General features: G+C 43.8%; 1 protein-coding gene across 4 annotated transcripts in view; it reads left to right on the top strand.

Moving 5' to 3' along the window:
• ACD (ACD shelterin complex subunit and telomerase recruitment factor) overlaps positions 1–8,556 on the top strand; it is a 35,507-nt gene extending 26,951 nt beyond the window's left edge. For all 4 annotated transcript variants that reach the window (XM_066579278.1, XM_066579280.1, XM_066579277.1 and 1 more), the window contains 2 exons: positions 4,635–4,714; positions 8,277–8,556. In XM_066579278.1, the coding sequence (XP_066435375.1) occupies positions 4,635–4,714; positions 8,277–8,343 (147 nt within the window). In that variant the 3' untranslated portion in view covers positions 8,344–8,556. The remainder of the gene's footprint in view (positions 1–4,634; positions 4,715–8,276) is intronic.
• The last annotated feature ends 6,410 nt before the right edge of the window (positions 8,557–14,966 follow it).

The following is a 14,966-nucleotide window of genomic DNA, read 5'->3' as shown; positions in this document are numbered from 1 at the left end:
AGCTGCAGGCTACCTACACCCACCCCGCCCTCCAGTTGCTGATTGACTGCTGTCTGCCTATTATTGTGCATAGTGAGAGCTGGCAATCATTGACAGGAGGGTGGAGTTGGTGTGGCTAGGCCGCAGCTCATTATTATGCAGGACTAGTTCTGTGCATGGCTGCAAGTTTCTCCAAAACTACTGCACAGATGCATACAGCTCATATCACTGTAATAGGTGTGACAGGGACTACCTTATTGTGCTATCAGTGAGGACTGTAAAAACATGGTGACAGATTCCCTTTAAAGAGTAACTTTTTTTTTTTTTTTGTATTGTACAGAATAGGCGATTCTCAGTATTTTTGTCATAGGTTTTATTGGCCTATTTTGTACATTTTTCTTACCAAACTCCTCTTCAGCTGTGCCTGCTCTATTCTCTGCAGTGCATGTACAGCTGCTCCCATATAACAGGGTATTAATAAATGTCTCCATGGCATTTTAGGTACTTTCAATCACCTTGTGCCCCCAGTCAGTCTATTCTGTCTCTACTGTACACCCTGTGCACAGAGTCCCTGACAGAGCCTTGGGTCCAGGGGATCCAGGAACGGTGGCTGGAGCGTGGCAGGACAGTATTAAAACCAGCCTGGGGAGCAGACAGATCATGGGAGGCACAGGAGGATTAAAAAAATTTCACGTTTGTAGGACACTAGGAAGTTAAAGAATGAGTTGTGAGTCAGTGAGGCGTAAGCCCTTACTGACTCGCCACTAATTCTCTAACTTCCCGGTGTCGTACAAACGTGAAATTTGGCACGAGCATTCTTTAGGTCCTAAATAGGAAAAGTAATAGGCGTCACAACTTGATTATTCAATGCTAAGCGCTAAGGTAAGTGCACCCCTATGTAATGTACCTAATTAGAGATGAGCGAGCGTACTCGGAAAAGCACTACTCGCTCGAGTAATTTGCTTTATCCGAGTATTGCTGTGCTCGTCCCTGAAGATTCGGGTGCCGGCACGGAGCGGGGAGCTGCAGGGGAGAGCGGGGAGGAACGGAGGTAAGATCTTTCTCTCCCTCTCTCCCGCCTGCTCCCCGCTGCGACTCACCTGTCAGCCACAGCGGCACCCGAATCTTCAGGGACGAGCACAGCGATACTCGGATAAAGCAAATTACTCGAGCGAGTAGTGCTTTTCCGAGTACGCTCGCTCATCTCTATACCTAATCTAATTATCTAACTTCCCAGTGTCGTACAAACATGGAATTTGGCACGACCATTCTTTAGGTCCTACACAGGAAAGGTAAAGGGGTCACAACTTGATTATTCAATGCTAAGTAATGGCCCTTTTACACATAATGATTATCGCTCAAAAGCAATCTTTTGAGCGATAATCGTTGTGTGGAAATGTGCGCCCTTCGTGCACTTGCCCTGGACTTTATGTCCATTGCTGACTTCAGGTCCGCATGAAATCCTCGTTCCTCAAGACGATAAGATAAGACGGACCGCACTCTAGGTTCCCCGCGGGCAGTGGTGGTAACAGCTGATAACATTCTTTAACAGCTGTTAACAGCCGCTGTCCGGCTGGAGAACAATAGTGATATATTTAGAGAACAGACCAGCTTCTGTTCTCTAAATACATGCAATGGAGTACTAAAGGGCTGATTTAACCCATTAGTAGCCAATGCAAAATGATCGCTCAGAACTGTCAGTTTCTGACGAATTGTGAGCGATCATCTGTGTGTGTAAATGCACCTTAAGTGCACCCCTATGTTATGTAACTTCCCAGTGTCATACAAGCGTCAAATTTGCCACGACCATTCTTTACATCCTAATAGAATTGAATATTGAAGTTCCATCCCCTTTACTTTTCCTAAGTGTGAAAAACTGTGAATATCTGCGATACATGTCATCATTCTTTTCTCAAAAACCATAAAACCTAGGGAAATGTAGATTGTTAAGCCTAATTTTCCGCTTGTACGACATCTGTAAGTTAGGGAATTAGTGGTGAGTCAGTCAGTGAGGGATATATATTATATATATATATATATATATATATATATATATCCCTCACTAATGTATTTTGAAATTGTCTGTGCAGAATGTGTTCTGGTGATTTGCATTATGAGAAACTAATGCATGCATCTGTTTACAAGTTTGTTGACTGTCCAATAGTAACCAGCAGAACTGTGATTGCAGCTCCAGACTATACTGGATGTCACTTAGGATTGTTAGTGCTATTTATTTATAAAGTCACGTGGAGATTATCTCTCTGTGCTGTAAGGCAAAGTAGTGTAATAGCACAGGAGCTTGTCTGGTGGCAGAGAACATAAAATCCCAGATAACCCTTTTGAGATGTGTGATGCATTAAATGAAGCGATCATCAATAATGCAAATCTTTCATCTTGGAGTTGCATCTTTTTATGTACCTGCTTGGGGCTGCTAATTGTGCTTTCTTTGGCCGGCTGCCCACGACCGGGACAGAATCCGCATGCGGGAGGCCACAGCGGCATCTGCGCGTACCTGTCTTTTCTTTTACTTTTCTGTACTGCGGATGGTCCACATGGCGAGCCATTGGAGATGCGTAGTACAGATTTTCCCACGCCATCGGTAGGAGATGACACGGAATCCGCAATATCAATTGCGGAATTCAATGGAGGCCGTCCGCATGGAATCTTCTTAAGAATAGAACACGCTGTGATTTTTTCCTCTGCGAGCGGAAAATCACAATTGATTTCTGCTCATACGCAGGAAAAAGCGTTTTACAATACTATGTTATGGGCAGCATTTGCTGTGGAATCCGGAGGCGGACGCCCGCTCTGGATTCTGCAGTGCAAATATGCCCGTGTGCAGCCGGCCTTTCTTGGAGCACATATGTTGGATATAATTACAGTATATGAATGTAGCATTATCCTTTTTAATTAATATATAATAATGGGAGTTCTTGATAGGGATTCCTAAATCCTTAAAAATCGGTCCTTGAGCTGCCGTATCCCAGGATCTTACACTATTCTGCATTGTTTATATGTATTGGTGAACCACGGATACTAAAATATAAACACATTCTGCAATCTACCGGCATCCAGGACCGGGCGGCACATTTGGGTTTTCTTTACTTGAATGTCTTAACATCTAGTGTAATCAGGTCTGTCCCATCTCCAAGCATTCCTGTCTGGATCCTGTAGTCGGTAACTCTTATCATGAATGATCTACATTGCCGCATACTTATCTTGTTAATGATTAAGCTTTCATTTACTTGGCTGCCAATTAGCAGAATACCAATGTTACTTGCTTGCTAAAGTTTCTGATGCGGCTTGAAACAGTTTTACGCTGTTTACTACATAAAGATGCGCGTCCACAGCTCCTCTGTGGGCCTTCACAGAAACCCGCCGTACATTTCTGGGATAATTTACGCCAGTAAATTATACAGAGATCTGTGGGTCTGGGGCGGCCATGCCCCCTCCTGACAAGCCCCACCCACTTTTTGGAAAGGAAAGACTTGCTTATGCTAAAATTTGCTACTTTTTTATGCCAAAAACCGGCGTAAACCCTTCTTTATGAATGTCCTCCTTTGTGTCTCCCATCTTCATGATGGCACCCTGCTGCCAGCGAAGGTGTATATTCTGACATTATTTACATTCCTACGTCTGACCGCTGAGCCTTTACTACAACTGTATATCTCGCTACAACGAGGATCTGCTCGTGTAAATGGGCGTCATTTGAACGCAAACAAGTCACTTGTCCAACGATTAATTGCTCCGTGTAAAAAGACCCTAAGTGAAAGTTCCCATTCTTATTCACAGCATTTTCCTACCGTTACCTATTAGCCCAGTTTCTTCTGGGGCAGTGCCAGGGACAGCGGACTTTTGATTTCCTTTCTTTTGGCACTTTAAGTCTTTTTCTGTTGATCAGTGTCAAAACAATTAAAGGAGTTATTCAGACAATCCCTACTGACCTGTCCTCAGGACATAAATAGTTGATCGTCGGGGATCCGCCGCTTGAGATCGCCCAGCCCACTATCAGTGTATCGGGGTCAAGGGCTGAAGCGCTGACTCCTGTATCATATCCGCATCAGACCCTGGTGTTGGAGCCGGAAGTGTAATAAGAGGCTTCAACTCCCTTTAATTTCAACTGGAGTGAAGCAGTTTGATGTTTCAGTCTCTGACAATGTTTGTCCCTGCTGCACTGACAGGGGGCTGGGTGATCAGGTGATCGCTGGGGACACTCAGGACCCCTGGCGATTAACTATTGATGACCTAAGGATAGATCATCAATAGTATTTGCCCAGAAAACCATTTTAAAAGGTTATCCTATTTCTAACTGTTTGCCGCAGGAAGCAGACAGCTCCTTTAATGTATAGTGGCATGGGCTGGTACTGCAAGATGAGTCCCATTCACTTCAATAGGATTCAGCCTGCAGTACCAACCCTGGCCACTGCACAATGTACAGAGCTGTTTGCAAACAGAGATGGGAAAACACATTTAAGTAAACTGTGGTCCATTCTGGTTATACTGAGACACAAAAATTGAACTTTTGCTTCTATAACTAGATCATTAATAAAGGACTCATTAGCTGTAGATTTTATTTTACAGATCTTAACAAAAAAAAACATTAGACCGTAATATTACCAAAAAACAAGGTAATGATTGTATTCCTTTTTCCACAGGCCCACCATGATGGTACACCCTTTCAGTATAAGTACAAGCCTCCTTCAGAAGACTTCTGTGCCTGTGTGAACGCTATACAGTGAGTGATATGTGAATAAAGGGTCAAATCTACAACATAAGCTTGAGACACATGTATAAGAAAAGTTGACAACCTTAAAACGTAGTTTCTGTCAGGATCAGCAGCTGTAGATCCATGTGCCAAACACTGGTTTTGCTTATGGGCAAATCCAGAGGTGACACCTGAGGTACCCCAGTCTTCACTTTTTAACCCAACCAATCGCGAAGCGGGCTTCACTGCTGGGTCCCCAGGCCGATACTCTAGAAGTGTCGCCAGTAATGTGGCAGCTGACGGTAATCTAGACCGAGGCGCTATACCCGGCAGAAGCTTAGTCAATTAATCCAGATCGGGGAAAAGAGTACATCCAGTTTGGGTCACACAACCGGTTCGGCACAATACAGCAGGCCAGGGGTCGGGGCAGATGGAAGTATACTCAGTATAGTGATGGAGGGTCGGGAGCGGAGACAGGGATGTAGTCAGGAATAGCCACAGTCAGGACAAACCTAAAGGGGTATTCTGGTTACACAAAGCTGCTGTCAAATTATTTCTAGTGGAATGTTACTAAAGTCTGTGATGTGCTTCTGCTTTAGGTTTTGTATCTGTAGCTTTATACACCTTTTCCTGGCACTTCAGAAGTGTTTATTCCCAGGTTGCCCCTCGATACGTCCTGTAGGTGTTCCACTGTTACAGGTTAGGCTTGCTCAGGAACACTGTAAGTAGGACTAAAAGACCACAATACTCGGGCACCCTCTATAGGAGCAGGATGCCTCAAATAGCCATGGGTACAAGCTGATTGGCAAGGGAGGAATTAGTTTGGTGCGCGCTGGCCCTCTAAGAGTGCAGCAGAGTGCGTGAGCACGCCCTTCAGGCTGCTGTCAGAGAGCGGACAGACGCCTGAGTAGGGGCTGCTCGGGGGTGCAGGATGCCTGCCAATAACTAAAGTGCTGGCACGATCGACACCATTAACGATAATGGAGTCCACCTGGTTTCTTTAGTTCTTCCTGGCATTTTATCTGATGAACAATCACAGCATGCTGCACTATTCTTTGCCATGTGCGCACTAGAGGCTCCGTGCGACACACATGTGGACAGGGCCTTAAATTGTCTCTGCTTGATAAGTCTCCTCATCTGTTGTCTTCAGTCTTCGGAGTTTGGTCAGATTATCAGAATGTCTTGCCAGATTAAAGGAATGACAGTCGGATGTTGTGACTTGGTTTGGATTCCCAATTAAGAATACTATCTATACATGCTAAGGGCTTATTCACACACCTGTATATCGGTTGGGGTTTTCAAGCCCGGCTGATATACGCTGTCCCTCTCTGCAGGGGGAGGAGGCGGGCCGGGCTGGGCTGTGCACTGAGCTCCCGCCCCCTCTCCGCCCTTCGCCACTGTTTACAATGGGAGGGACAGGGGCGGAGCTAAGTTCCATTCCCCCTCCCGTTGCAAAATGATCAAAAGTGAGCGATGGTTTTGCTTTTAAAGACTGTTTTAAACGTAACGATTATCGTTGGACAATGGATGATAGACTATCAATGAACGACACGTTTGTTTGAATGGCATGTGCATCAGTGAAGGTAAAAAAAAATGAGGTAAAAATCATTAAACGACTGAACGATTTTCATTCAAACCCAACAATAAGTGAATTACCAAATGATGGATTGTAAGTGGACGGAAAGACGACGATAAACGAATTACTAACGAAAAGTGCAGGACGGGCGCGCATTTACAAGTAACGATTATCGCTCACTTTCAAAACTTTTAACAAATTTTGAGTGATAATTATTGCGTCTAAATGGGCCTTTAATCGTGACCCAGATCAACCAATCAGCAGCTTTTAGGCTCTGTTCACACCACACTCCAGTTATGTCTTCTATCCCAAAAAATATTCCCGTACTTTTAACGGGATTGAAGGATCCTTTTTAAAGGATTAGGATTATTTTGAAATGCGCTCCGTGGTCGAGCGACGAGCTCTGTGATTGGCTGTAGCAGCCTGTGACATCCCGCCAGCAGGCTGACTGTAGCCTATAAACACAATCGCTGCAGTGTGTATGCAGCTGCCGCATAGTAGCTGCAGGGATCTGGGATGGGTGACTATAGGCTGGTTTGTAATTTTTTTTTAATAAGGTCAGCCTATTTTTTACAACAAAAATAAAAAATGCGGAAAACCACGTAAACACTAATCTCAACGGATGGGAGTTATAAACTGTTCTACCCCCCACCCCCTCCACCGCACCCCCACCCCCTCCTCCGCCAATTTATATCAGATTGTGCCTCTTTGTTCTTGTGTTTAGTTTCTTATAAAAAAAGGTTCAGGAGCTTGAAAGTTTGTGAACCCTTCAGAATTTTCCATATTTCTGTTTATATTTGACCTAAAACTACATATAAATTCTGTCATATTTACAGAAAGTGCTATTAGATGAAGAGAACCAAACCAAACAAACGAGTCAACAATATTAGGCTTGGTCATTTATTTGTTGAGGAAAGTGATCCAATACATGTCTCTGAGTAGCAAAAGTATGTGAACCTTTAGGCTGAGGTCACACGGGGCATAATTCCACCCCTGGGTTTTTATCCCGGGATTAGCCAGCAAAGTGGACGACATTTGTAAAAATCTCATCCACATGCTGCGGACGATCTGTTGCGGCCAAGCCGTGCTGAAACTCACATGCCGCACAGAATTCAAAGCATGTCAATTCTTTCCCAGTTTCCATGGCGGACGCTCTCCTCTCTCTGGGGAGGGATGGCCGCAGCGGGATGCAGGTGGCGAAAGGTCGCGGGTGTTGAAGCTGCATTTCTTCCGCTGAAATCTCGCAGTATTTCCGTGCGGTAATTTTGCGGGATTTTGGTCCTGTGTGACCCCAGCCTTAGGCTGCGTTCACACATGCCGTTTTTGTTGCTGTTTTTCAATTGCTAATTTATTTATTGGGCAAGAACCACAAGTCTCATATTTTTGACTTTTTTTTTTTTTTTTGTTCTCTTTATCTACTTTTAGGACTTGTGTGAAAATCGGATATACTTTTAGAGCAAATCTAAGCAGAAACTTGGAAAATTCTGAAGGGTTCACAAACTTTCAAGCACCACTGAATATTAAAATTTTGGTCATGTTCCCACTTTCATTTCTTTACTGTAGACTATACAATGTAATTTTTTTAGATCTCCCCTGATACGTTTTGTGATTTAGAACTTTCCATCTTTGGACCCATTCTATTTTGTTTCCATCTGGCATGGTTCACACTAATTAATCTTAATTGAGAAGAACAGATAAACATTGCAGGCTAATAAGCTAATCTGGATTGATATATATCTTTTTTTAGCCTTACAAACTGCTACTATGATTGTTCAGTAACCAGGCTTTTTGTGTCTTTATTTATTGGGCCAAGCACCTATGAAACCCACTTCTTCTAGTTATTTTAGCACAGTTGGACCTATAGGGGGAATTCTGTCCGGTAACCAGACAATCCCTTTCAAAAGGTGTAATTCTCACCAACCACCCTCTCCAGCTTCAATTGTGCAAAGTACTCCATTGTTAGTAAATGTGTGCCAATGATTCTTATTTCATAAACTTTGTCTTTTTTCCATTCAGGATTCCAGCCGAGCTGTGTGAATGGGCTGTAAAGATGTTAGCGGAAGACAAAGAAAAAGTTTTGTAAATGACTGTCCCTCCATTTTTTGGTATGAACAGGCCAGGAAACGTAAACCTCGTGGATCGGTGATTCATCCTCCTGACAATTGTTTCCATGGAGGTTATTTTTCTCACTTGTGGAGAAGCCTGTAAAGAGTCATCCTTAAAGAGACCACAACTATATTTTTATATAAACGGAAGATCTATCTGAAAATGTATTTAATAAAACAAAAATGACAAATGTTTGTGCTACTTTGTGTATAACAATAATTAGGGATGATTCTAGAGGTGAGAAGGTTTTTTTCTTCTTTGTTCTTTCTGCGTAGATCCATGTACAGGATAAGAGAAGAATGCAAAAACCAACCTGATCTTCAGGACAAGCGGTGATGCCCGAGCGGTCTGTGGTGCACAAGCTGTGCTCTTCCTTTACCTCGTGTATTAAGGTTTTGGGTGTATGGAATAGCTGTGGGAGACAAGTACAGATTATCTGTCAGTGGTAACAAGCACCAACCAACAATGGACACGAGTTCCCATGTCTACAAAGGCTGAATGCACACGGACAAATTCAACCCTGTGCCCCGGTGGTAACCCCCACGTACCTGTCTGTTCTTGTGCAGGCGGGTGTGCGCAGTACAGTGTGTGATGCGCCGTCGCTAGGTGATGACGCAGATCCCGTGGCCCGTGTGCACTGCTCGCTGTGGACGGGCAGCAGGACAGATGGCTTCCATTGACATCAATGGAAGCCATCTGTACATGGCATACACCAACATAGAACATGCTGTGTTTCTAACCCCCCACCCACACCCATCGGAAAATCGCAGTTGATTTCCTCTTGTGGGCAGGGAAAAGCTATTTCACATAGCATGTCTATGGACAGTATTTGCTGTGGGATTCGGAGCTCTGGATCCCACAGCAAATATCAGTCTGTGTGCATTGGGCCAAAGAGAAGATGTGCAACGGACCTGCAAACGTTTTTAGTCTTGCATAAACAAGATGATCAGTCAACCGTCGAGCATTTGTCCACTTGTTTTCCCCTTTTACATTGCTTACGAACACCTACCTATATGTCTGAATGAAGCTTTCCTCCTCCTCAGCTTTTTCTGACATCCAACCACTCCTCTCGATGTATAGTTTGATTCATTCTATCCCTGAATCTGTGCTTTGCCTATATACCTTCAATGGATGTGATTGTTATTCCATCTCCAACTTCCATATACATGCAAGTTTGGTTAAAGGGGTTGTCACCCTTCTGGCTGTTTTGCTAAAGAAGCGGACAGCTCCGACCATTTTGCAGTGGCCTGGCTTGGTACTGCAGGCTGAGCCCCATTTATTTCAATAGAACTGAACCTGCAGTACCAACCAAGGCCATTGCGAAATGTACTTCCTGCAGCAAAACAGCCAGAAGTGGGACAACCTTTTTAAACCAAGCATGGATGTGTTGTGAATAGGGAGAGGGAAGTGGGCCGCTGCCAGACACTTCTGGCAGCGGCTTATCTCCAATGAGAAAAATAGATCAGGTTATGAAACTCGACATGGCTTATTCTGCGTTTCCCCTAACATCATCTGTTGGGTAACAGTCAGTAGGCCACCATACACATACGATACTTGACTGCTCTTGCTAAGATTGACTGCTTTGTCTGACTTTTCTCACTGTATCGGGGCTTTATAGGGGTTGTGCCACAGGGGAAACTCCTGTTCATAGACCCTATGATGGCATATGAACGCCATAGAGCAGGGTCCCTTACTTGGAACCCCCACTCTGAGAAAGCAACTTTTCGTTCTGGTGGACTTTGATGGTGATCTCTCTCCATAATCTGGCATATATACTATAAACCAAAATTTGGCATAAATTATAGCTCAAATCTATACTGGTAGCGGACATAGATTTGAACTTCTGGTGCATGGACAGTCAAAGATGCATAAATGAAGAGGCATGCACCTCTTCATTAATTTACCATCTCGTATCCCAATGTACGGTACTTAGGTTTAACTCTCTGCAATCCAATTTTGGATTCAGGGTTTCCTAGGGGGTTTTCTCTTTTTACCAATTTACAATGGCGCCATCTGCTGGCTTGAGCCAGTACTGCGGTATGTGACATGCTGGAGAGGCCTCTGACAACAGAGCGGCGAGTAATCTACAGTAAGAATACCCTGCCGGACGTCTTCCGACATCGGAGCTGTACAGCCTTCAATCAGAATGTTTTTAGACGTCAGACAGTGGATTGGAAAAGGTTAAGATTGGCGTAAGAGCCACTAGTCCTTAGTTAATTTCTCTCCATGCTTTTAAGTGGCTCTAATACGTTTTTGATTTAAATTTTTTTACATTCATTTGTTTTCTGGCATTTTCTAAAGGGTACGTTAATGGGTAATGCCATGTGTGGGGTATGCCACGTTATGTAAGAAAAGGCAAAGAAAACCAGAATGCTGCGTGTAGACTTTCCACTACTTTACTGTAGACTTTTACATCTGTCCGCTGTGTTTTTTGAGCATTAAAAAAAAAACACTATACAGTACGCCATCAAAAATCCAGACTGTGATCGCGTTTTGGGAATTGTATTTTGTTGTGGACGCTGAGAATGATGAATGATTTCATCCCTTTTATACAAATGATGCATTTGAACATAGAAACTCAGAGAATAACATAGAAGTAGGTATGGCTAGTTCCCCAGTTCCTGAAGCTAGGCATGCTGGGAAACACTGTTCAGTCATGTCATAATCCCCTGTATGCAGCCCCTCTTACAGAACTCAATGCATCGTTCATCTTAAAGGGAACTCGTCATTAATTTAATGTTTTCCTCACTGATGGCAGCATAAAGTAGTGACAGACCGGCTGATTTCAGTCACTTATAGGATACTGTGCAGTACTTTTGGAGAACCTACAGCTTGTTTCTGCAGTCCAGTTTATATGTGAGCATCAAGTAGCTCCGCCCATCCACCCTGATTGGCAGTTTTTTCAATAGCAAGAAGACTGTCAGGGTGGATGGGCGGGGCTAGTGGCACTTCATGAATCAACTGGATCCTCTCTTGCAGGAAGCTGCAGAAGCCTACAGAAACATACCGTAAGTCCTTAAAAACCATTGCAGCTCACCCCACAAGTGGCACGGCTGGAATCGGCGTGTCTGTCATTCCTTTCTGCTGCCCTCAGTGAGAAGAACATAAAGCACATGACAGCTTCCCTTTAAAGACTGTATGACTAGTTTTAACAAAAAGTTACAAATTATGGTGCACTTCACATTTGCGCAATGTATTTTGTCAGTGTTTGGCTGTATTTACACGGCGGAGAGCGATATTGGTCTGAGAAACTTGGACCGAAAACACACATGGAAATACAGACTTTTCACTCTGAGTGTGATGCGTTTCGCCTCTATTCAATGTCTGTGGGGCTGACCACAACACTGCTGATTCAATCAGCCTCACAGACGATGGGTAATAGTAACATAAGTAGCCCAAAATAAATGATAAAACCACTGAAAGGCTCTAAAATATTTCTGTGTTTAGTTTTCTTTGTTTTATGCTATTTTGAGCCCTAGTACTGTTTCCTTTGCTCACCGTTTTAAGTTTTTCAATTTAAAAAAAAAAAATGTCATCCAAAAATAGTTATTATATAAACCAAGTTTTTATGCCAAACTATATTTTTTTTAATTTTTGCTGGCACGATCTATGTTTTAAAAAAAAAAATCCTAATATCCTTCATTTTTCACGCTGACCACTGAACCTCACAATCGGCTGATGCGTTCTGCTCTGTAGAGAAAGCTTTGCAGCAGTCTTTTGAGCGATAATCGTTGCGTGTAAACGTGCCCATCTTTCACTTTTCTGCCGAACTATGAATTTTAGTTCGGCATGAAAGCCAAAATTTGGCAGAACAGCTGATAAGAAGGACCGCAGGCTGTGTTCTGCCCAGCAGTGCTGATAATATTGTCTCAGCTGTCAGCCTGGTGGCAGAACAAAGGGAATTTTTTTTTCAGAGAACAGCGGGTGGTCTGTTCCCCAAATACGGCTCACATGCTACTAATTGGTACTAATAGGCATTAGTACCAAGAAGTAGTTTATGCAAAATGATCACTCAAAAGCCATCTTTGAGCGTAAATGCACCTTTACCCTGAGAGGTAACACTATATATAGATAATACAGGATGCACGATTCACAAGAGGTGATGGGTCACTACTTATCTACTTCCCCTCCCTCCTGTCCATTGTGTGAAGGGCTCATGCATTCTGCTGTAAAGCATCTCAGGCAAGATGGCCGCCCCCATAGCACTGTACAGAACAAACATCTATAATCGGGAAATGAAAACAGATTAGAAAAATGGAAAATCTTTCACTTTCTGATTTTAATTAGTAAAAAAAACAATAGGTCATACCTTCCCTTTACACACTCCATTGCTTATTCAGAATCATTGATTCTAGTCTGGCTTGCATTATAGCCCTTATTGGTCTGTCTAATCTCTCATTACCATAAATCTATAGTAGCATGTGCTGCTCAATGACTTGGCACTTCCTCAGCTGAAGCAGTTGGAGACTGAAATGCATTTGTGCCCGTCTGCGTCCATATGCCACCCGCCTGATTCTCCTCCCAAGGGAAGCGTGCTCACTTGTCACCACCTCCTTCCACTAGTGTGAGTTGTACATATGATATGTGAGTTACATATACCAGCATTGTGAAGTGAGCAGCAGATGGTTCAAAGGAAAGTGAGTGTCCTGCTGGCTTGTCCTCATTGTAAATGTGACTCCACGAAGTGGCATGAGAGCTGCACCAGTTGTCCCTGCTGACCCACACATACAGTAACATCAGCGGGGTCCAGATAGCCTGAGTATGACAAATCAGCATCATGCCAATAATTATATAGAATACTGGATCTGTAAGAAGCAATTACAGATGAACCAACCCATCCTTACTGTAAACCTCTTCCTCAAGTCTGCAGCAGATGTCATTATCCTTCCATTAGCAATGTGAATTGTGAAATACTCTCCTTGCTGCTGTGTCATCAGGTTGTAACACTGGAAGGTCCAGCCATAGGAAACTGCTCACTGAAACCCAGAATTAATGAGTTACAACGTTATACAGCATATATGTATGTTTATATTAAAACACATATCTATGTTTTTTATGATGTCTTTACAAAACCAGGTATCAGCCCCGTCATTGGCTGCAGCAGCCTGTGATGTCCTGTACACAGGCTGCTGCAGCTTGAAAACATTACATAAGAGGGGAGACCCAGAACTGGACAAAACAGAGAGCCGAGAAAGGTGAGTTTTATTTTAACACATGGGGAACATGTTTGCAAAACATTTAAAAAGACAGCCAAGCTGGAGCAAGTTCAGAGAAGAGTTACCAAGATGGTGAGCGGTCTGCAGATCATGTCTTATGAGGAGCGGTTAAAGGATCTGGGAATGTTTAGCTTGCAAAATAGAAGGCTGAGAGGAGACTTAAAGGGGTTGTCCCCCCCCCCCCCCCCCCCCCGTTCGGCGCGAGACAACCCCGATGCAGGGACCTAAAGAAAAATCCGCACAGCGCTTACCTGAATCCCCGCGCTCCAGTGACTTTTTACTTACCGGCTGAAGATGGCCGCCGGCATCTTCTCCCTCCGTGGACCGCAGGGCTTCTGTGCGGTCCATTGCCGATTCCAGCCTCCTGATTGGCTGGAATCGGCATGTGACGGGGCGGAGCTACACGGAGCCCCATTGAGAACAGAAGAAGACCCGGACTGCGCAAGCGCGGCTAATTTGGCCATTAGACGGCGAAAATTAGTCGGCTCCATGGGAACGAGGACGCTAGCAACGGAGCAGGTAAGTGAAAAACTTCTTATAACTTCTGTATGGCTCATAATTAATGCACAATGTACATTACAAAGTGCATTAATATGGCCATACAGAAGTGTATAGACCCACTTGCTGCCGCGGGACAACCCCTTTAATAGCTGTCTACAAATATCTGAAGGGTTGTCACACTGCAGAGGGATCAGCCCTATTCTCATTTGCACAAGGAAAGACTAGAAGCAATGGGATGAAACTGAAAGGGAGGAGACACGGATAAGATATTAGACAGTGAGGGGGATCAATGAGTGGAACAGGTTGCCACGGGAGGTGGTGAGTTTAGTGATTCTGCACTGAGCAGGGGGTTAGACCCAATGACCCTGGAAGTCCCCTCCAACGCTACCGTTCTATAAGACTGACAACCCCCTTAAGTCATAAGGTTTGTTCACACCTTGTTGTTGTAACATCTATTTTAAGCCTTTAACACCACAGTACATAATTTACGTCCTGGCTGCAGAGTACTTAACGCGCTCCCTCTGTGACATCATTGGACCCCCGTGATGTAATACTGGCGTCGCGGATTGCCATTGGCTATGATCGCTATTGTAAGTGATAAGGCATGGCAGTACAGAAGTCCTACAATGCATTATCATAGCTGTTATCGTTCATGTCCCCTATAGGGATACAAGAAATGTAAAATTAAAAATAGCGTAAAAATAAATAACAAACCTTTTTTTGTTTGTTTCGCCTCCTAAAATCGCAACAAAAGTGACCAAAAGAGCCGTGTGCACCCCAAAATGGTGTAAATAAAAACTACAGCTCGTCACACAAAAATCAAAAGCCCTCCCAAAGCTCAGACCATAGAAAAATAAAAGTGTTATGGGATTTTGAATGCAGC

This window comes from Eleutherodactylus coqui, chromosome 9, assembly GCF_035609145.1.
Source record: "Eleutherodactylus coqui strain aEleCoq1 chromosome 9, aEleCoq1.hap1, whole genome shotgun sequence".
Taxonomy (NCBI): Eukaryota; Metazoa; Chordata; class Amphibia; order Anura; family Eleutherodactylidae; genus Eleutherodactylus; species Eleutherodactylus coqui.
This window is presented reverse-complemented; position numbering and strand designations above follow the sequence as displayed.